This window comes from Rhinolophus ferrumequinum, chromosome X, assembly GCF_004115265.2.
Source record: "Rhinolophus ferrumequinum isolate MPI-CBG mRhiFer1 chromosome X, mRhiFer1_v1.p, whole genome shotgun sequence".
NCBI lineage: Eukaryota > Metazoa > Chordata > Mammalia > Chiroptera > Rhinolophidae > Rhinolophus > Rhinolophus ferrumequinum.
In genome coordinates, this window is record NC_046284.1 from 100,095,692 (window position 1) to 100,117,711 (window position 22,020).

General features: G+C 37.5%; 1 protein-coding gene across 6 annotated transcripts in view; it reads left to right on the plus strand.

Moving 5' to 3' along the window:
* The window catches only part of DMD (dystrophin), a 2,143,628-nt gene that overhangs the window by 654,175 nt on the left and 1,467,433 nt on the right, over positions 1-22,020 (plus strand). For all 6 annotated transcript variants that reach the window (XM_033109718.1, XM_033109734.1, XM_033109713.1 and 3 more), the window contains exons 10-11: positions 6,742-6,930; positions 7,986-8,167. In XM_033109718.1, the coding sequence (XP_032965609.1) occupies positions 6,742-6,930; positions 7,986-8,167 (371 nt within the window). The remainder of the gene's footprint in view (positions 1-6,741; positions 6,931-7,985; positions 8,168-22,020) is intronic.

The following is a 22,020-nucleotide window of genomic DNA, read 5'->3' on the forward strand; positions in this document are numbered from 1 at the left end:
GATGTAGTTGTTGTTGCTGTGATTGTTGTTTTAATATCTCCATAACAGCAGGCAATAATTTTTCCTAAATCCTCATTAGGGCTCAACTTTGAACTGAACTTCGGGCTCAAGCAATATTAAATGATGGATTAATTTCTTGTAAATCACGTCTGTAATCATTTTTTATTCTTTGAATAATACTCTGGTTTACATGTTATATCTCTGAGGAAACACAGTGGAAACGTGGCAAGAATATTTCCAGATACTAATCCTGGTTCCTCTAAATTGTTCTGTTATTTAGTAAAAGAACTACTTGGTTATCCCTCTGTAATCCTGTCGCTCTCAAATAATCTTTCAGTGAAGGATAAAAAGATTACAGAGTACACCCAAAAATTCCCCATCCATGAATTGACTTAAACTGTATAAAAAAGAAGTATGGCATATGTACAGGAACTAAGTAATACAATTTTCAAATGTTCTTGAAGCATTTATACATTGAAGAACAATAAAACTCTTCTTTATCCAGGTTAAAACTTGTATCACATTTTAAGGTTGATTTTGGGGAAGTTGCCAAAATAGATCAGTTTCAACAGAAATATAAAACTACTCAGTGATAGACTGTGCCCTCTGGAAATGTCCCAGCTAGTTTTCAGAGAGCTTTGTGGTTTGCTGGATTGCTAGTTTCTTTACCTATATGTAGCCATTTGATGACTTTTCTCCATTTGAATTGCCAAAATCATGCTTCTAAAAACACATACAGCTCATTCAACTGAGTTTCCTCATAGAAATCCTTTGCCATTTCAATTATTAACATTGGTCCCCAAATGAAGGCTTTGCAGAGCATTTCTGGGAAACTAGAGTGTGCTTAGCATTTTATATGTATCATCTCATATAATTTTTTCAACAATTCTATGGAGATATATTTTTATTTTCTTTGTTTTATAGATGGGGAAACTCAGACGCAGACAGGATAAATAACATACCCAAATCAGACAGATAGTAAACTGGGTTTTAAGATATATTTATGTGTTGAATAGTGTCAAGGCTATTGCTCTATATTTTATTATGACAATTTCTGTCACTGGAAATGAGTTTCCAGACATTTGTCCTAGACATTGCAGGACTAACAAATATACTCATTTGTCTTCCCTCATTACTTTTCCCTCTCTGCTCTTCCATCTTTATGCATTAGCAACATCTTCAAGGAACATAGGTGACGATATCTAGTAATTCTTTTCAACAAAAGGGCAGTAATTAAGCCTCTGAAGTATGGGGATAATGTTGAATAAACTTTAGTGCTCTTGATTTTGAAAACAACCAGGATTGTTTCATCCATCCACTGTTATGCCTCTCATTTGAATCGTTATTTGCCCAGTGTACTGCAGACAAACATAAACTACTGTGATAAAGACAGAAATTAAAATAAGATCAAAGTGTAGGAAAAAATTAGTTCTAGTTGATGAAACTGGCATCTTCATTCATGAAATGACTGGTATCTCTTTCTTATGCATAGATCTTCTGTCAAGACTTGCAAAGGTAAAGTTTCCTAGAAAATTTCCTTTGATGCCATGATATGTACGAACTAGCTGCAAGTTTAGGTGAAATGTGAAATATTATAATAATAAATACACATTTTTGGGGTGTTGTAACCAAAAGTATAAGCTTTTCTATACTGCATCTTTATTTCCAAATTCTCTGTTAAAAATTATTTTTTTAATAAAATGTGTTTTCTTTCAAAGAATCTGTTGAAAATATACAAATGTGGAATTCAAGAAAATTTCTTCTTTCATGGGTTTACCTGCACTGAAATTCTAGGACCATTTCCAGTTTTGTTTCATGAACTACCGTGTTTCCTTGAAAATAAGACCTAGCCGGACAATCAGCTCTAATGCGTCTTTTGGAGCAAAAATTAATATAAGACCCAGTATTATATTATACCCAGTATTATATTATATTATATTATATTATATTATATTATATTATATTATATTATATTATGTTATGTTATGTTATGTTATGTTATGTTATGTTATGTTAGACCCAGTCTTACAGTAAAATAAGATAAGGTCCTATATTAAGTTTTGCTCTAAAGGATGCATTAGAGCTGATTGTCCGGCTAGGTCTTATTTTCGGGGAAACACGGTACAAAAAAACATTTTTTCATCTAGACCCAGAACATATATACATATACATATATAGACATACATATATATGCATATCTGAAACCAAAAAAAAAATCACAAAACAGTACTGATCCTTAATATAAATGACGCTGACTGATTATTTTATTTAAGTTAATGTTTAACATGTATATTGTTGATTTATTTCTTACAATAAGATTTCCTGACATAATTACTACCTTCAGCAGGATATGAAAATCTGACCCTCTTCAACATAAACATTTGGGTATTTTAGAGATGCAATGAGGCATTAGTGCAAGAGTACAGGCTTACCGTCATTAGGTCTGGATTTGAATCCTGATTTTATAACTTTCTTTTTTTCTTTATTGAGGTATAATTGATATGTTACATTGGATTCAGGTGTACAACAGAATGATTTGGTGTTTGGATACACTGCAAAATTATCACCACAATAAGTCTAGGGTCCACCTGTCAGCATATACATTGTTACATGTTCTATGTAATTTTAAATAAAATATTCCTTGTCATGACCTGCTAAAATGATGTCATGAATTACTGATGGATCATGACTTACAATTTGAAAAACAATGTTCTAGACAGAGAAAGAATCCCTCAGAGTCCAGCTGAAAATTTTGACCATAATCATACATATTTGTAGAGGTAAATTTATGGATATAAATAATAATTGAGTTATTTACGTAATTTTACCCAGCTTGTTCATGTTTGAATTTAACTTTAATAAGGCTGTCTTTGCAAAATTTTTGTTTTATGAACATCCTCATAGAGCACATTTAGATTCAGAATTTATGAGTATTGGCTATCATATCCTTGAGGATAAAGATTTGCCTGTTAAATTTTTCTCGAAAACTTCAAGCCTCTATAAATATCAGCATATCATAAAGTGTTTACTTTTTAATCCAAATTGTGCAATGGTGAAATACACTGTTGTGTGACTTGAATAATTGTGCTGTTTGCAGTTTATCATTTGGAAATTATCTGAACTCAAGATCATTGATGATTTTTTAGAATTTTTAAATAGGAGCTGGATTGAGGTTGAAGATTCAGAAAGGTTTGATTTAATTGATGTTTGCTCTTAGACATTTTTTTGGGTCATTTTTTCCTACAATAATCGCCTGACTCTTGAAATCTGGCCAGTGACTTAAGTAGGTAACCTTGGGGCAGATTGTGTTTCAAAATGGTTGTTATGTATACAAGAATCTAATAATAATTACAGCCTAACACACTTTACTGGGTTCTTACACACAGTCAGGCATTCTGCCAAACTTTTTATATGCTCTCCTTTAGATTCTTCCCATAATCTTATTAGGGAAGCATTATTGTTCCTATTTTATGTATGAGGAAGCTAAGGCTTATGATAGGACTAAGTCGTTTTCCTAGGGTGACAAGACCTCAGGTCTGAGTCAAGACTCAGACATTGACTGTTTATCTTCAAAGCCCCTGGGTTTTACAACCATGTTCTACTGTTCATAATAAAGCTCCCGGTCAACTCTCACCTGTAACCAGAAAAGGCAAAATATCCAGGATTGGATTGGATTGTTTTCCACCTACACACAGGGGTGGCTACATAATTTGTGTGGCCTACTGAAAAATGAAATCCAGAGCCCCTTGTTCAAAAAGCAGGAAGGGAAGTGCTGTTAAAAGTACTAAAATATAAAGCTGTGTTTTTTAATTCCACGGTCTCTCTCTTGACGTGCCATGGTGGTGTTTTTTTTGCTATTTAACATAATACCGAATAAAGAAAATTAAAATTTTAAAGTATTATTATGAGTTTTACAGCTTATTGTTATATTGTGCAATTGCAGTTGTAAATGTCAATTTAAAAGCATTTAACTCATGCAAAATCACTCTTATCAGGCAATTTATGTTTTGTAGGTTGTACATGCATATGTATTTCATTCTTAACATGGAAACATTGCACAACTAGCACAGCTGTTTTTATTTCTCTTCTTGATAGGTGCATATTCTACTAATATTCTTTACCTGTAGCTTACTGATGAGTAAGGAAGGACTGAAAGGAAAAGGAAGTAGGGGTCACTCCATCTTTCCCTTTCTTTCTATGTAATCAGTTTCAGCATAAATGGTTGGCTAATATAGGGAAGAAATACGAGTGAGCAAGGATATGACAGGGTTCCTTGATTGTTTGTGTTTTCTTAGAATTGCCTTCTTTCTGTCTTTGAGGCCTGTTCTGTTTCAAATAGAAAGCATGACTTCCTGGGGTTGTCCGTGCCCTCACTCAGTCATGACATAACATGACACAACCTTTTACTTGCTTGAGTCACGGTAAATTGCCACATATTGTGGGTCTACCAGAATTCTGTGACATAACCTTTTACTTGCTTGAGTCGCGGTAAATTGCCACATATTGTGGGTCTACCAGAATTCTGTGCTCAAGGGACATTAAACAAGATATATGCAAATGGGGCAGATGCACACATTGCACTTACATCCTCTGCTCATGTGCATACTTCGTCACCCCATTGGACTTTGCTTACAAAACGCAAGTTCAAAGGTAAAATGATTAAGAATTTGAGGATGGCCATGTCAAGGAGCAGATAAAACCAGCATGGGGTCCTACTGTGGGGTGGGCATTGTGCACCTGCTGACGTCTCACAACCATGACGTCAGTCCCATGTACACACATCTGCCAGGCTGCCATTTGGTGACTTTTCCCCTCTTAATGCTGACTTCAGTGTTTTTTTTAATTCATAGTGTTTAGGGATGGGCAGAAGGGATTATACCAACAAACTTGTTATCACCCCTAAGACCTTCAGAAATTCCCTTGGGGAAAGCCCTTGCAAATAGCCCTCTCGGGACACTTAGGCCCTGTTGGAGATACTAGAGTTGGGTGAGTTTGACTTACCAGGATGACATATTTCTGCCACTTCTCTAGAAACAGATAAAGCGCATCCTTTGATGAAAATATCACCCCAAAGACTGCTCCTGTGCTTTGCCATCCTAAAGGACTTAATAGTTGGAGAAATTTTTGATGTGCAAGTTTCCATTTTGGAGCATTTATCAGAAGCGCACAGTTGGAGTTGGCAGTTCAGTGGGATAGGGCTCAGCATTGAGGGGGACTGGAGATTAAAGGTAAACCTGCCGGGGAGAACCATCAAAAGGATTGGTGTCCTCTAGGCAAGACTGGGAAATTTCCCACAGTAGCTTCTAATTGTTCTACACTGCCTTTTGTTTCCTTTGCAAAACCCTGCTTGATAGGACCCAGGGCTTGCTTGCTATATGTGGACTATACAGAAGATTCCTCTCCAAATATCTCTCCAGTATTTTTGCTCTGCTCCTATTTTAGCAGTGCCTGTGTTCCTTCCCTCAGCAGGAAACCCTCTGGAGGGCGATCTTTCATCTTACGTGAGTGCATTCTACTATCTTAGTTAGGTTTTTGCTGCCCAGCAACCTAGCATGAGTGCACTTGACCCAAACGAAGTCAAGCCGATTTTCTTATTCACTCACATTTTTACCACTGGTAGTTGCCCAAAGGTTAAAACAGCAGGCACATAAGTTATCCTACGAGGTCTCTCCTGGCGCTTGGTAGTACTTGTCCCATCGTACTATTCTGAATCTCTGCAAACACACAGCTAGGTTTAGAGGTCAACATTCCATCCTGGAAACTACCATATCCTCTGCAGGTGATTCTCTTGAAGTCTCCATTTCTTGGCTGGAGGTGGGGAGAAGGTATGGGCGTGGATAGCATTCCAGAGGAATCCTTTCTCACCAGAATTGTCCAGTCTCCTTGCTTCCTCTTACACACCGTTGAGCTAGGTAGTGGGTTAAGGGTTGTGGGGCCAGTTTTGTGGTCACCTTTTAGTGATTCCTTCATCCGTGGCCTGGATCTTCTCTTTTGAATTATGGATACTTCATATCCTTTGTTCTCAGCTCTGTGGTCCCAGCAGAAATTCCAAGACAACTGTTGAGAATTTCCCTTAACATCCTGGTAATTCAATTCAGAAGTAAATACTTCATATTTTACTTCTCCTAAGATAATGTCTTGCTATTTAAACCATGGCCTTCTGGAGATAAAGGCTTAGTTCATATAAGTTATTATATTGTTAGACATTTCAGATGTGTAAATGAGGTATTTCTTTTGAAAGTTTACCTCCCTGCCCCTGCTTACTTTCATACTGGTAACTCTTTGTAAATTTTCAGAAATATTTCATTATTTAGTGGCTTTTGGGAAAAGATGTTTCCTTTAATGCCATTGCAAAAATATTTAAATGTAATACCAATAATGTATATGTAAAAGATTGAACGTATGAACCGAAAAAAGTTACCTATGGATGAAAATTTGTAGCATGGAAAATGTAACATGAGGAGATGATGTACTAATGCAGTCTTTATAGTAATCCAGAAGAGCTTTAATAAAATATTAATTTGAAGGGGATTTCGGCTCCCGTTTGAAAATTTGCTTGTATGTTTGGGAAGCCGTTAAAATGCGGGCTCACACTTGTGTGTGTGTCTGCTTTTCATATCTCTGATAATGCAAGTGGATGTTTCTAGCATTTTAAATATTTCATTTGTTTTATCATTTAATGTACTGGAACAGTCTGCAAAAATACTAATTGCATAACACCCAATTTATTTTATTGTTCAGCGTTCGGAAGCTCCTGGAGACAAGTCATTTGGCAGTTTGCTGATGGGGACTGAAGTAAACCTGGATAGTTACCAAACAGCTTTAGAAGAAGTACTCTCATGGCTTCTTTCAGCCGAGGACACCTTGCAAGCACAGGGAGAGATTTCCAATAATGTAGAAGAAGTGAAAGAACAGTTTCATACTCATGAGGTAAAGCAAAACATCGATTCATGAAACAAAGCCCATGATTTGTCATAATGGCAAGTCTCTCTTTTTATCTCAGTCACTTTGTAAGATCTTGCTATTTTTGTCATTTACCTTTTTTTTTTTTTTTAATTGGGGAACAGTGTGTTTTTCTAGGACCCATCAGTTGTTGCCATTCAATCTAGTTGTGGAGGGCGCAGCTCAGCTCCAAATCCATTTGCCGTTTTCAATCTTAGTTTCAGGGGGCGCAGCCCACCATCCCATGTGGGAATTGAACCAGCAACCTTGTTGTTGAGAGCTCGCACTCTAACCAGTTGAGCCATCCGGCCGCCCCTCTGGCAGCTCAGTGTCAGCTCAGCGGCAGCTGGTTGTCTTCAATCTAGTTGTGGAAGGCACAGCTCACTGGCCCATGTGGGAATCGAACCAGGAACCCTGTTGTTAAGAGCTCACTCTCTAACCAACTGAGCCATCCGGCTGCCCCATGATCATTTAGTTTTTATTTTGAGATGGAAACAAACAAATGATCATGTGCTGGGGATCCCAACAGCTAGCATTTGAAGTTCTGCCTTGGAGAACACCATTTGAAGGTGCTGAGATCTGATTTTGCCGGTGCCTCATACAGGAATGTGAAATCCCAGCTCCCTTCTCTTGGGTCAAGGCGATGCTAAGCTATAACTTACACTCCAGAGTACCTGCATGGTATCGGGATGAACTACCCTCAGTGGGAGACTTGTTCTGAGATGACACACTTACTTTTCTCTCCTTCCCTGTCCTCTTTCTTGCTTCTTCAGCTCCCTTGCAGGTCTCCCTCGGGAGCTCTTCCTCAATAAATCACTTGCACAGAAATCCTCATCTTAGGGTCTGCCTCTGCAGAAGGTGACTGACACTCATTATTGAATCGTATTCAAAACAGTATTGGGTTTTCTTCAATAAAAATTAAAATACTTGTACTGATAATATAGTTTAAATGAGCTACACATTTAAGATCAAAAAAACAAAATTCAAAACTGTCATGGTTTATCTAAAGTGTTAATCCCTGTTTTCAACTTCTTTCCTTTCAGGGGTACATGATGGATTTGACATCCCATCAGGGACGGGTTGGTAATGTCCTACAATTGGGAAGTCAACTGATTGGAACAGGAAAATTATCAGAAGATGAAGAAACGGAAGTACAGGAACAAATGAGTCTCCTAAATTCAAGATGGGAATGCCTCAGGGTAGCTAGCATGGAAAAGCAAAGCAAGTAAGTCTTTGTTTTTAATTTCTAAAAACAACACTTTTTGGAATGTTACTATTATTGAAGTTAGGAGTCTCTGTTTGTTCCTGAAACATACAGAACTCTTCAGGGGACATTTCGCTTGGATTTTCATCCCTGTTACTTTTTGGTTTTCACGTTTGTAATTGAAGAGGAGATGTTGGATAGAAGGGCCAGTTTCTACAGAACTATGCTTTAAAAGTTGCCAAATTGTTGTCATATGCACTATTTTCCAAGTTTTCCCCCCAAATTAAAACGTGACTATTAAAGGCATGGAAGTATTTACAGGAAACCATGTTCAGGCATATCTCGCTGATATTGTGGGTTCGGGTCCAGACTGCTGCAATAAAGTGAGAATCTCAATAAAGTGAGCAGAATCTTTTTGCTGGTGGAGAGTCCTGCCTTCAACTTTTTAAAAAGCTACATCTGTGAAGCTCAGTAAAGCGAAGCACAATAAAACGAGGTATGTCTGTACATAGAATCACCTATTAGGTACAGCTGACTGGAAACTTCTAATGGAAAAGCCCTCAAAACTATTAAATAGTTTCACATATGTTTATGGAAATCCTCTTTTAAAAAGGTTTCCCATCTGTGTTTGGAAATCCTTATTCGAGTACTCTATGGTTATGAAGTATTTTGAGAATATATACTGACTTCATCAAAAAAGAATTTTTGAGACATTTCTGGAAATGGCACTTTTCTTATAAATGTAACAAGTAGATCTCATTATTCTCGACATGTTGCTTTGATTTATTTTGTTAGGTGTGTGAATTCATGGAGAGCCTATCGAGACAAGATAGATTTATTTTTTAAATGAAAAGAAATGAAGTGCCAACTGTGGATTTGAATACATTAAGCCAAAGAAATTGTCCAAGCGCCTTAAGTTTACTTAGCTGTTATTTATGAAGATTAAAAGCTTTAAAATAGGACCAAAGAAACTCATTAGATATGCTGGGACGATTGCGATTCCAGTGCTAAATTACAGTGTGACAATGGGGGAGGGTACACATTTTTGGGCTCATATCTTTTGAAAGAATAAGGAAGGCAAATGTAAGATAGAATTTTCACAAATACTGGTATTATAAACCAGAAGATACTAGTCTATGCATATTGACATTCTCCCCTGCCGTGATTGTTTTGATGGTTGAAACTAACCCTTGCGGTGAGGGTTATAATAACCATCATAACTATTAGTTTGGACTGCACCCTCCCGTTTTGCCCAACGGTCAACTAATTTACTCCACCCATTTATCATCATAAATCAGAAGGCATAGACCTGCCTACTCATGGTCATATGCCAGTGTTCTTCAGGTTACAACTTCTGTTTGCACCAATCTGTGTAACTTAAGCAAAGCAATCTCAGATGAAATTTGGAAGTCTTTAATACCCAGCCTCCTCCTTTACTGCTTTTCCTGCAGTAGTACCACTCTCTTCAGCTATGTGCACTCCATCTTTCCATCTTCTTCTGAAGGCTAAGTACTACCATCGTTTCTCACTCCTTTTCTTGGGTAGGACTAACAATGTGGCATTAATTATTCATTCTAATCAGCTAATTGCAGTTGGAGACTGAGTTGCAGCAAAAGGTGAATTCAACCTAAATTAAAATCCCAAGTTTCCAATCTGTTTACTATCACATTTTTAAAAAGATGAATTGAAGAAATCGTTACAATGTATTTGTGTCATTTCCTCATCCTCATCTTACTGGAGGATGGGAAACCTAAAATAGTAATATCACTACTTAGCGAGGATTAACATCAAAAACCAGTTTGTTCTTACGGAAGATTGGGGAACTTTGGTTTGTGTTTAAGCTTTTAGAATGGTTATCAGGAGGGCAAGGGCAGCCTTTTCGCTGGAATAGCTTTTGCTAAAATGTAGGGTTTTAAAAATAAAACACGGATATGGAACCACTTGTATGTAGCACAGAGTCTTTTTGATCAGTTTGTTGAAATACACAAAGTATTGTTAAAGCAAAGCACATTCATGAATCTCTTGTGAGGTTATAAATAACAGTAAGTATTCCATACCACTTTACTAACTTTGTGTGTGTTCATGCAAAAAATCGATTAAATTCTAAATGAGGTAAGCCATTATGCAAACTGTGCTGGACCTGATTTCTGATAGATTTTTTTCAAGGAATCAAAAAGCTGATTATGACAATAGGATGTTGTCAGTATTTAAAAACACGATAGTTCTAGGCTTTATTTCATGCTTTAATAAATTGTCACCTGTTTTGTTTCCATATCTTGGTCATGTTGATGATTAGCTTCAATTTCGGGGCATCCCCTGTTGTTTCCAAACATATGATTACTTTGGAGTAGGAAGGCCTAGTAAATTGCTAGTAAACAAAAATGGATTAGTCCACATCTCTTCTCTTTCTCCCAAAGACAGGGTGTGGATACACCCAGTCAGAAGCCATCCTCCCTGCCTAAGCATAGATTTAGTGATGAGAGGAATGATAATTAAGGATTGTCTAGGCATGTGAGATATAACCAAGGCCATGCTGGAACTCTTTAAGTTGCTATCTCATAAGAAAAGTAAAAAATAAATAAAGAAATTGGTTGAGAATATACATAAGCTTATACCTAAAATCTGTGAATATTTACACTTGACAGCAGTATTATCTGCCAACATATCTATCAGCCATAATCGAATTATGCTTGATATATATCCTTTGTGATACATGTCACTATATATATGTGTACAGATATATACACACACACACACACATATATACACATATATATGTATAAAACTATATATAACACTACATGTGTACCTGTATGCATATACGCACACAGATATTAATGGAGTGCCTTGAGATATCAGATACATTTCAAGGCCCTGGGGACACAGTAATGATCACAAAGGGAAGGTCCCAGATCTTCTAAATCTCTAGAGAGGCTGGCACCCAATAAAAAAGAACACAAGAAAAATATCAGCTATGAATATGTTTTCTAAAGAGATGAAAAGGTAATGCGATGGAGTATTTGAGGGGCTGCTTTAGCCTTTGTGATCCAGGCATGTTGTACCATCAAATTTGAAATTTCAGTGAAAAAAAAGGAACCACGATTTGCAGATCAGGAAGAAGTACATTTTAGGCAGAGGGAACAGCCAATGCGAAGACCGTGAAATAGGCACAGTTTGGGTTGTTAGAGGAACCAAAAGTCCAGCGTGACTGGAGAGTGGCAAGAGGGAAGATTAGATAGCTGAGTTATGAGATGGGGTTGAAATATATGTGGGGGTCTCATCATGTATGGCATTGTTAGGGTAAAAGACAAGGGTTCTGAGTTCTAGCGTAAGTGCAAGAAAAAGCCATCAGAATGTTTTAGGTAGGGGACCGACAGGTACAGAATATACAAGTAATGTTACTGGAAGAAATGAGGGCAGTTACAAAGTCAGTGCAGTAGCCCAGGTACGAGATGCTACTGTCTTATGCCAGATGGTAGTTGTGATAATACGTGAGTGCATTCCGCTATCTTAGTCTAGTGGTTAATTCATAAATGATTGCTGCTATATTTATTTTAGTTCCTTTTTTGCCTTTAAAAAAAGACTTTTATTAAAATATAGCTATCGTAGAACATTATATTAGTTCCAGGTATACATCATAGTTATTCAACATTTATATCCCTAAAGAAGTGATCACCATGATAAGTCCAGCAACCATCTGACACCGTACCACGCTATCACAATATTATTGACTATATTCCCTGTGCTGTACATTACATCCCCATGACTTATTTGTTTAATACCTGGAAATTTGGACCTCTTATTCCCTTTCACTTTTTCCCCTCTTTTTTACTTTTCAATTACAGGTGACATTGATTATTAATTTCAGGTGTACAGCATAGTTGTTAGACATTTATATAATTTAAGAAGTGATATCCCTGGCTACTTTAGTACCCACCTGGCACTATTCATAGTTATTACCATATTATTGACTATATTCCCTAGGCTTTACTTTACATCCCCATGATTATTTTGTAACAACCAATTTGTACTTCTTAATACCTTCACCTTTTCACTCTGCTCCCCAAGCCTCTCCTATCTATCAACCCAACAAATCTAGTACCCATCTGACACTATACAGAGTTATTACAATATTATTGACTATATTCCTTATGCTCTATCTTATACCCCCATGACCACTTTGTAACAACCAATTTATACTTCTTTACCCTTCCCCTTTTGCATCCACCTTCTACCGCCTCCATTTGGCAACCGTGAAAATGTTCTTTGTATCTGTGATTTTGTTTCTGTTTTGTTTATTTATTTTGTTCTTTAGATTCCACATATAAGTGAAATCACATTGCATCTATCTTTCTCTGTCTGACATACTCCACTCAACACAATACCCTCCAGGTCCATCTATGCCATGGCAGATGGCAAGAACCCATTCCCTTCCATGGCCAAGGAATATTCCATTGTATATATGTAGCACCTCCTCTTTATCCATTCATCCATTGATGGACGTCCAGGCTGCCTCCAAGTCTTGGCCATTGTAAACAATCCTGCAGTGAACATATGTATGCACAGCACCCTTCGAAGTAGTGTTTTGAGTTTCTTCAGATAAAGACCCAGAAGTGGGAATACTGGGTTCTTCTTTGTCTCTTGTTATAGCCTTTGTTTTAAAGTATTTTGTCTGGTATAAGTATTGCTACTCCAGTGGTTTTTGGTTTCCATTTTCCATGAAATATCCTTTTCCCATCCCTTTACATTCAGACTGTGTGTTTTTAGATCTGAAGTGAGTCTCTTGAAGGCAACATATGTAAGGATTTTGTTTTCTTATCCATTCAGCTACTGTCTTTTAATTGGAGCATTTAATCCCTTTACATTGAAAGTAATTGTTGATAGATATGTAGTTATTGCCATTTTATTATTCATAGTTTTTATCTTTTTTTCCATCTTAAATAAGTTCCTCTAAGATTCCTTGTAACTCTGTTTTGGTGTGATGAATTCCTGTAGCTTCTTGTCTGGGAAGCTCTTTTTCTGTCCTTTGATTCTAAATGATAGCTTTGCTGGGTAGAGTATTCTTGGTTGTAGGTCCTTATTTCACATCACTTTGAATATTTCCGGCCAATCCCTCTGGCTTGCAAAGTTTCTGTTGAGAAATCAGCTGATAGTCATATGAGCGCTCCCGTGTACGTAACTAACTTCTTTTTTCTTGCAGCTTTTAAGATTCTCTCTTTGTCTGTAACCTTTGGCATTTTAATTATGATGTGTCTTGGTGTGGGCCTCTTTGGGTTCATTTTGTTTGAGACTCTCTGCACTTTCTGGGCTTATGTATCTACTGTGTTTCCCCGAAAATAAGACCTAGCTGGACCATCAGCTCTAATGTGTCTTTTGGAGCTAAAATTAATATATGACCCAGTATTATATTATATTATATTATTATATCAAAGACCCAGTCTTATTTTATTATTATTTATTTATTATATTAATTTTTTGCTCCAAAAGATGCATTAGAGCTGAATGTCCGGCTAGGTCTTATTTTTGGGGAAACACAGTATTTGTTCACCAGGTTAGGGAAGTTTTCCACCATTATTTCTTCAAATAGGTTTTCAATTCCTTGCTCTCTCTTCTTTTTCTGGTACCCCTATGATGTGAATGTTGGTATACTTGATGTTGTCCCAGAGGCCCCTGAAACTCTCCTAATTTTTTGGATTCTTTTTTTCTTTTTACCGTTCTGTTTGGGTGATTTCTGCTACCTTATCGTTTAAATTGCTATTTCAGTCCTCTGCTTCATCTAACCTACTGTTGATTCCCCCTAATGTATTCTTTATTTCAGTTATTGTATTCTTCATTTCTGACTGGTTCTTTATGTTTTCTATCTCCATTTTTATGTTTCCTATCTCTTTGTTAAAGTTCTTCTTGAGCTCATCTACTCTTCCCCTAAGTTCCCTGAGCATTGTTATAACCAGTGTTTTGAGCACTGTGTCTGGTAGATTGTCTCCATTTTATTTAGTTCCTTTTCTGAGCTTTGTTCTGTTTTTTCATTTGGGACATGTTTCTTTTTCTCCCCTCTTTTGCTGCCTCTCTGTATTTGTTTCTATGTATTAGATAGGGCTGCTACATCTCCCGGTCTTAGTAGAGTGGCCTTATGTAGTAGGTGTCCTGTGAGGCCCAGTGGTGCAGTCTCCCTGCTTACCAGAGCCAGGTACTCCAGGTGTGTCCCTTGTGTGGGTTGTGTGTGCCCTCCTACTGTCGTTGAGTCTTGATTGCTGTTTGCACTTCAGTGGGCAGGAGTGACCCTCTGGCTGATTGACTGTGAGCGTTGACTACAATGGAGGAGCTGTTGTGTAGGGGTTGGCCTATGGAGCAGGATTAATTTTAGCTGGGCTCTGGTGCCTACCCAGTCTTTCCATTGGATATGTCGTCCTTGGACGTGGCCAAGTGATGCTCCAGCTTGGTCCAAAACTGGCCACCAGACTTTCCAGCTCCAGGGTCTCCTGGGAGGGGACCCGCTGCAGGCCAGGTTCAGCTGCAGCCTGTGCCCTGCCTGGGGCCACCTGCCTTGAGCAACAAAGCAATTTGCAGGTTGCCGCTGCCTGTGCTGGACTTGGAAGTGCCTCGAGAGGCCTAGCCAGAAACCGAGACCGAATGTCACTAGTGCCAAGCTTACGGCTGCTCATGCAGAGGTATGGGACACTCTGAAATCAGATGCTGTTTGTTGGGTTTTGTGAACCTTAGAAAACATTATTACATTATTTGAGAGATTTTAAGAAAGTCCGCAGCATGAGCTAAGACATGCTGTTTGTATAGAAAAGCCACTGGAAATGGCTTGGGTGGACCTGAAATTTGGGTGGGGTGGGTTCTCAGGGAATCACGAAGGTGGTTGAACAAATGATGTTAACCAGGTTGATAGAGACTCAGATATGGTGGTCACCTGCATCTCTACAGTTGTTGGGAGTGGGGAGGGCTCAACAAAGAAACAGTGTCTTCCACCAGCTCCTATGTCCAGAGGAATGCTGCCCCTCCATCCCTTGCCATGACGCTAGACAATTCAGCTCCTCCCTGTATGTCCTTGGTTCCTTTCAAGCCATTGCTCCAGTGCTGGAGCTCAGATCAAGTGATTCTGACAAGCAAGTCAGGCTGTGCATAGGCCCTTTAAGGGGAGTGCCTGGGGCTCTAGCCTCCCTCGTGTCACTCAGCCACAATCTCTGCTGGTTTTCATAGCCAGAAGTTATGTTGACTTTTCTTCCAGGCATTGGAACCTGAGCTGGGGAGCCTAGTATGGGACTGGGACCCCCTTGATCCTTTGTGAGGGGCCTCCACAGCCAAGATTTCCCTCCTGATTTTTAACAGTCACGTGTGGGTGTGGGTTCTCCATCTCTGCTCCTCTTACAAGTTTCAAGGTGGCTTCTTCTATATGTCCTTAATTGTAGGACTTTGGTTCAGCTAGACTTCAGGTGAGTCTCAATGATGATTGTCCCGTAGTTTAGTTGTAATTTTGATGGGGTTGTCAGAGGAGGTAAGCATAGCATTTACCTACTCCACTATCTTGACTCCCATTTTCACCTTTTTAACAGTCAAGATGCTTTTTTTTTGGTAATAGACATCCTTGCCTCATCCATATGGATGCTACCTTTAAGTAGGTTGTATCTGGGAAATACTGTTTAGCCCACAAACCATTAACAATTATCAAACAAAACAAGAAATTTTTAAAATATAGAGGTAACAAAGTGTTGTCATTTTGACTTTATGCTAAGTCTACTCTAATTTGCCTAACAGATAGGGTCTCACTTTCTCAAACATCTGTTCATGTGAATGGGGGCAACACACTTCCCCTCTATGATCATCAGTTTCTGATTCATAAAACGGCACAGCTCCATGTGTCTGGCACACCTCTAAAAGACATCGGCTGAGATAGTGTATGAGAACATAGTTTGTCAAAGCAACCTTATTACGAAATGTGAAGAATGATCATCATTGTAAATAAGATGGGTTTATTATTTTAACCATACTATATAGTTTTGTTTCATCTATATTTTTCAGTCTTTTTTTTCCCTCCAGCTTGTTCTAATTCTTTTTTTTTTTTTTTTTTTTTTTTTTTGCAAAGGATATGTTTGTGGATATTTTCTACAGGGATAAGGGAACATGACCAGGGTGACTAAAATTATATCTGCAGTTATAATTTTTCAATTGAAACATTTAAAAATATGCTTATAAAGGAATATAAAAAATAAACATGTGGTGCTTCTCCCTCCTTTTTACTCTATTCTCATTTGATTCTTTACCTATTATTTTCTTTACTCTCCAATTCTGGTATCTTCATGGATTTGAATTGATGATGAAGTGAAAACTAATATAATAAACAAGTATGTTAAAATATCTCTAGCCACAGAGTACTTTTGCTCAGACATGCTGCTGTTGGTCAGTTACAAATATTTAACGATGTTTATGAGATTGAACTAAATGAATGAACTAAGTGCTCCTGACTGCATAATTTAAATAATTAGAACAAGACTCAGTTGACGTGCTCAAGTTTGAAACCTTAAGAAGAATAGGCAAAATAATTTTTGTTTTGTTTCATTTTATGCTGCAAAATACCCTTCGGGTGGTGGGAGGTGAGGGAGAGAGAAGAAAAAGTCAAAACTTCCAACTGTGGAAGTACAAGAAGACTACTGGCATAGGGACGACAGAAGATTTCCTTCTCTATGAATAAACTAATTAATTTGATTGAAAAATGCAACCTGCAGAGAGCAAAAGAGATTTACTGACATTTCTACAAGGACTCATAAAGATAAGCACAGCAAGTTCCATCAACTTCTCTGATAATTGTGGTTAGCAGATGCAGGGGGAATCTAAAACCTTTGTGATAGTAAGGGGAGAAAAATGAAAGCAAGTCCATGAGGAGGCCAACTGAAGTTAAGTTCTGGTTTCCATCATCAGAAGGAGAGATATGAATAGTATCTGGATGAAAATAGGTGCCATAACGTGGGAAATAATTGTGAATCATCGTCAACACTTTGACTGAAAGAAAAGTATGTCTAATAAATCTGGCTCAGCTTTTTTTTTTTAATGCCTGTTCCAATCTTGAAATGAGATAACATATGTGAGAATGAATAGAGCAAAGGAGGAGCTGAACAAATGGGTGGGTTTTTTTCCCAAGTGTAGTGACTAACATTTCATATGCAAATATATGAATGACTGGATGAACAAATGAATTACTTTCTTTAGGTAGTTACAGTCTGTCAAATGAATTGGTTGTGATGAACATTTTAACAATGTATTATCTCAAACTTTTACTTTTGATTTTATATTACGGTTTTGTTAATTCATTTGAACAATTCTTCCAGTAACTTTCACATTAGAATTCCTTATAAACCAAGGTGGTTCAGGGACCAGCAGTAACAAGGTTACCTGAGAATGTGTTAAAAATGCACAATTTCAGTCCTCACCCTGCTCTACAGAATCAGAATGTGCAATTTAACAAGATCCTAGCTGCTTGCTTAGCACGTTAACGTTTGAGAAGCACTGCTGGTTGAAACAATTCTAAAAAATTGTAAATCCATACTCCTTCTTTGTAGACTTCTACTTTTACTATCTTCTGTTGCTATTTTTCTATCAACTGAGGTGGGCAAAACATTTTAACTGCTTTCTTAGAAGCTTCAAAAAATGGTGCTGGTGATGTCACATTCAGTCCTCAAATGTTGATATCATCTCCCATGGGTGACTGATGGAATAGCAAGATTCTCATGTAAGAATATACAATAGAGATGCTATGAGAGTATTGACGATTAATTATTGGCCTAATAAGTAGCAGTTATTATCATGCAGTAATTTGGTCAGGTTCAGATGGATTTGGCTGGCCATAACAAATTTTTTTTTCTGTAAATGTCCAGTTAATATGTGCATACTCCTTGTTCCGATAATATAAAGTATGTGACTCTTACAGTTTAAGTTATAAACAGATAAGCCAAATCTCTAGAATTCATAGAAATGAGAGAACTAAGTAGCATTTTTGTAACAATGCCTTTTCACAAAGATAAAAAATGATAATTAGAAAATTAAGTTTAATTATTCACTCATCTATCAAACTAACAGTTTTTATCTATTATTTTCCCAGCACTGTTTCAGATACCAGGAAAGTATCAGTGAGCAGACAAACTCCCTGTCTTATTGAGCTTGTGTTCTTAGTGGGTGGAGTCAGACAAGAAACGTATATCATATCGCATTACAGATAAAAAAGAAAAAAGCCAGGGAATTAATTTAGAGAGTGAAACCTGTATGTTACTGTATATATGTGGTTGGTTAGGGAAGGCCTCTCTGATAAGGCAACATTTAAGGAGAGCCCTAAATGAAGAAGGGGACAAGCCATGCAGGTATTGTGGCAAAGGAAAGCAAATAGAAAGTTCCTGAGGCATGACTGTGCTGGCCATGAGCTGACAAATGCTAAAATGATGACTTTCTGATTTATGATTTGTAAACAATGATTCAAAGTAAATTAAGAGACTGGCTCAACAGGAGCACATTTAATGGAAGTTGACATTTTTATGATCTTAATTCTAATATTTCTGATTGGGGAAGTGTTTGCATTTTTTTACTATGTCTTCTCATGTTTGATTGATAATTAAGTGATACCAGTTATTCATTCAAGAAATATTTATTGTGTGTATAGTATGTGCCAGGCTCTGTGCCAGACATTATATAGTGAAATAATTATTGAAGCTGACAGCGGGCTTCTATTGCCATATAAACGAATGTGATCTCGGAGTGTCAACATTCCCTAATCTTACTAGAGATAATTTCAGCAGGCTGCCAATCATTGTATTTGATAGTTGTCCTTGGTTTGTGATGACCTCTGCGAGTTTCTTCATCTACTTTGTAAGTATTTAATCAGGAAGATTGAATTGAGGTTTACCATAATGTATTTGCCACAAAAATCTTTTGCATCCAGCCATGCAACTTCTTTATTATGTTACTGTTGCGATTTTGAATTAATGCTTTCAAAATGAAAATGAGTTTGTTTGCATTTTGAACTTTAATCTTGCTCTGGGTAGTTGAAAAATATCAATAATTAAACTGTTGTTGAGCTATATAGATGGAGGAATAAAATAGATCAGGATTTTGAAAACAATGACATATATTTGTTTCACAGAATCCTTTTTAAACACAGTAATATTTCTCACATTCCATTGAGTGGGCAAATAAATATTAATATGCATTTAGTTTTGAGGGAGGGTTGAAAATTGTCTTGTATTTCTAGTTGTTGGAAGCGGAACTTTGCAGGTGAGTTATTTCTAAAGTATTCAATGTGAGATTGTAGACTGAAAACTGTGGCTTCCAAGACCAGGTTGCAGGGTGTAATACAATGGTGATTATCAGAATTAGTGGGAACTTTTAAAAAATGTACGTGGACCTGTCCTCCTTGGTTTCTCCCTGGCCCAAAATGTCAGCATGCCGATTGGTAGGAATGGCGGTGCTGTAGAGAGGAGGATGCACACATTGGTTTCGGGGGAAAAAACTCTTTATAATGTTCCATTAGACCTTTGTCTTACTTCATTCTCCAGTGGAAACTACTGTACTAGTCTCTAAGAGTTATAGACAGAAGACCACTATCATGCGGGGTCTCTGGTCCCGTTCCCCACATAAGAACGCAGGATACGGTGAGGCCAGACAGGAACACCAATGGAGCCATAGATAGGGGAGTTCATACCACTATATTCTTGCTGGTGGCTGGTTGACACACAAAGGCAAACATCTGCCAGTACCCCAACGAGGGGTCTTCCTGCATCCCAGTCTCGCTGGCGGCCGGGTGAGACACAGGAAGTAGGATCTACATGATCCGCAATCTGCCATCCGCGCTTGCTAAACGCAACCTGCTATCCGCTTCTCTGGCAACCAACGAACCCCACTTGCTAGCTGCAATCTGCGTTTCTCTTCTCTCCCAACTAAGAAACCAACCAACCCCCTAGCGTAGCCATGGCAGTTATATCAGTGGCCAATGGCTAACTGGTTACAGCTGATGGTCAACTAGTCACAGCTGATGGCCATCCAATCACAGTGGACGGCCATCTACTACCCGAGTGAGCACCTTTCCACATGGGGGCGAGAGCCTGGAAACACTCTCCTGGCTCTGTCCCCACAACCACTGTCCAGTGTCAGGATTTTCAGCTGGGTCTTTTAAGGTGTGGTTAGCACTTGGAGGAAAGAGGATGTACTTACTGAGGCAAGGAGGTGCTGGAGGTTAAGAGGGATTAACCACCTGCACAGATACTGACAGTAAACTTTCAGAAATTTCGTGTGGGAACTGGCAATGGCGGTGAAAGTAGTGGTGGTCAGTGTGGTAGAGGCGACAGTGATGGTGAAAGGCTTAACCCATTTGGGAGTCATTGTTTTAATTGGGTGAGCTTTGATAAATGTTACGAATCTTAAGAGTTGAAAAATGCTACTGTGCTCCATATGACCCATTCGTTGCTGTCATATAACAAAATGCCTTAACGTGTTTGTATATGCATTACTGAAACTTTTCTTTAAAAAATTCAATATTGCTTTTCTATTTTAGAGCAGTGTTTGCTTTTTATTTTTGGCCTAGAATTTGTCATGTTTTCTGATTCGTACATTTAATTGAACACTATAAATATTTAAAATACTTGGTCATTCATTTTACCTTGTTATCATATGTTTGAGGAAAACGATCTCATTGTGTTTCTATCATTATTAAAACCATGTATTGTGGTTTCTATCATTAATGTAAACCTCATGCTAACAACTCCCTCAACAGGGACTGTACTTTTTATTTTGGCGAGAAGGGAAAGTAAAATTATCTATTAATGACAATCTATAAAATCCCACTAAATGACAGTCTTTATTCTTTTGGGGTTTTTTTCCCCATCCTGATAACTACTGCCATGAATGAAATGAAGAATAGATATAAAAGCCCTCTCTAAAAAATTAATCTTAGTGTAGGCTTCAGGGACACACCAACTGATTCCCATTCTCCTGACCCCCTTTGCTTGCCTTTTGACCCAGGTAAACCTTTGTTTCCCCGTCTGTAAATTGGGCTAATATCAATTCCTGCATCATTAGGATTAACTATAGTAATACCTCTCTTGTTGGACACATGATAAATATAATTCGTTATTCATAAGTAAAATTATATTTCAAAGTCACAGATTGTACAAAATATTATTTAATAGATAACCAAACTTATATAGTATAATTAATTTATAAGTAATTGGGTAAAAACAGTTTGATGTGTCATAAACCTGCCTCCATGTTACCTCCATGCCTCTAGTTAATCTTAAACCTGATATAGCATGCGGCCTGGGCACAGCTATCCAAACATTTGCCACTTGTGAGCACTAAAGGGCTAAAGTAAAATTAGCGTCAGTCTTAAAAACCACCACAATTGTTTTCAACCCTGAATGTTTATTGGAATCACCTGGCTGGAGAAAAATTCACCTTTCTGTGATATTTGAATAAAACAGGACTTAAATATCACCTTTATTAATCACTGTATTAATAGACTAAATGAAACAAAAACCCATACCAGGGAGTTTAAATAACTACATATTTAAGCATTTGTGAGCATTCTGGGAGAATCTAGTTCCACGTACATAATTCCTGAGCTAAAATCCAAGCTATATAATCTATTCGTTAAAACCATTTTTCTCAGATTTTCAAGCCAACAGTTTGAATAAGTAAATTATGGTTTCCATCATTGTACAATAATTTTAGTTACTAAGTGCCATATTTTTGAAAGTAAAAAATTAATTTAAAATTCAATTTCTCTAATTCATACTGGTAGCCCTCCCTTAAATCAAATATATAGGTTTTATTGACAGCTTAAATCATGGAACTGTATTTTGCATGTATAACATGTTAATTGAATATCACTG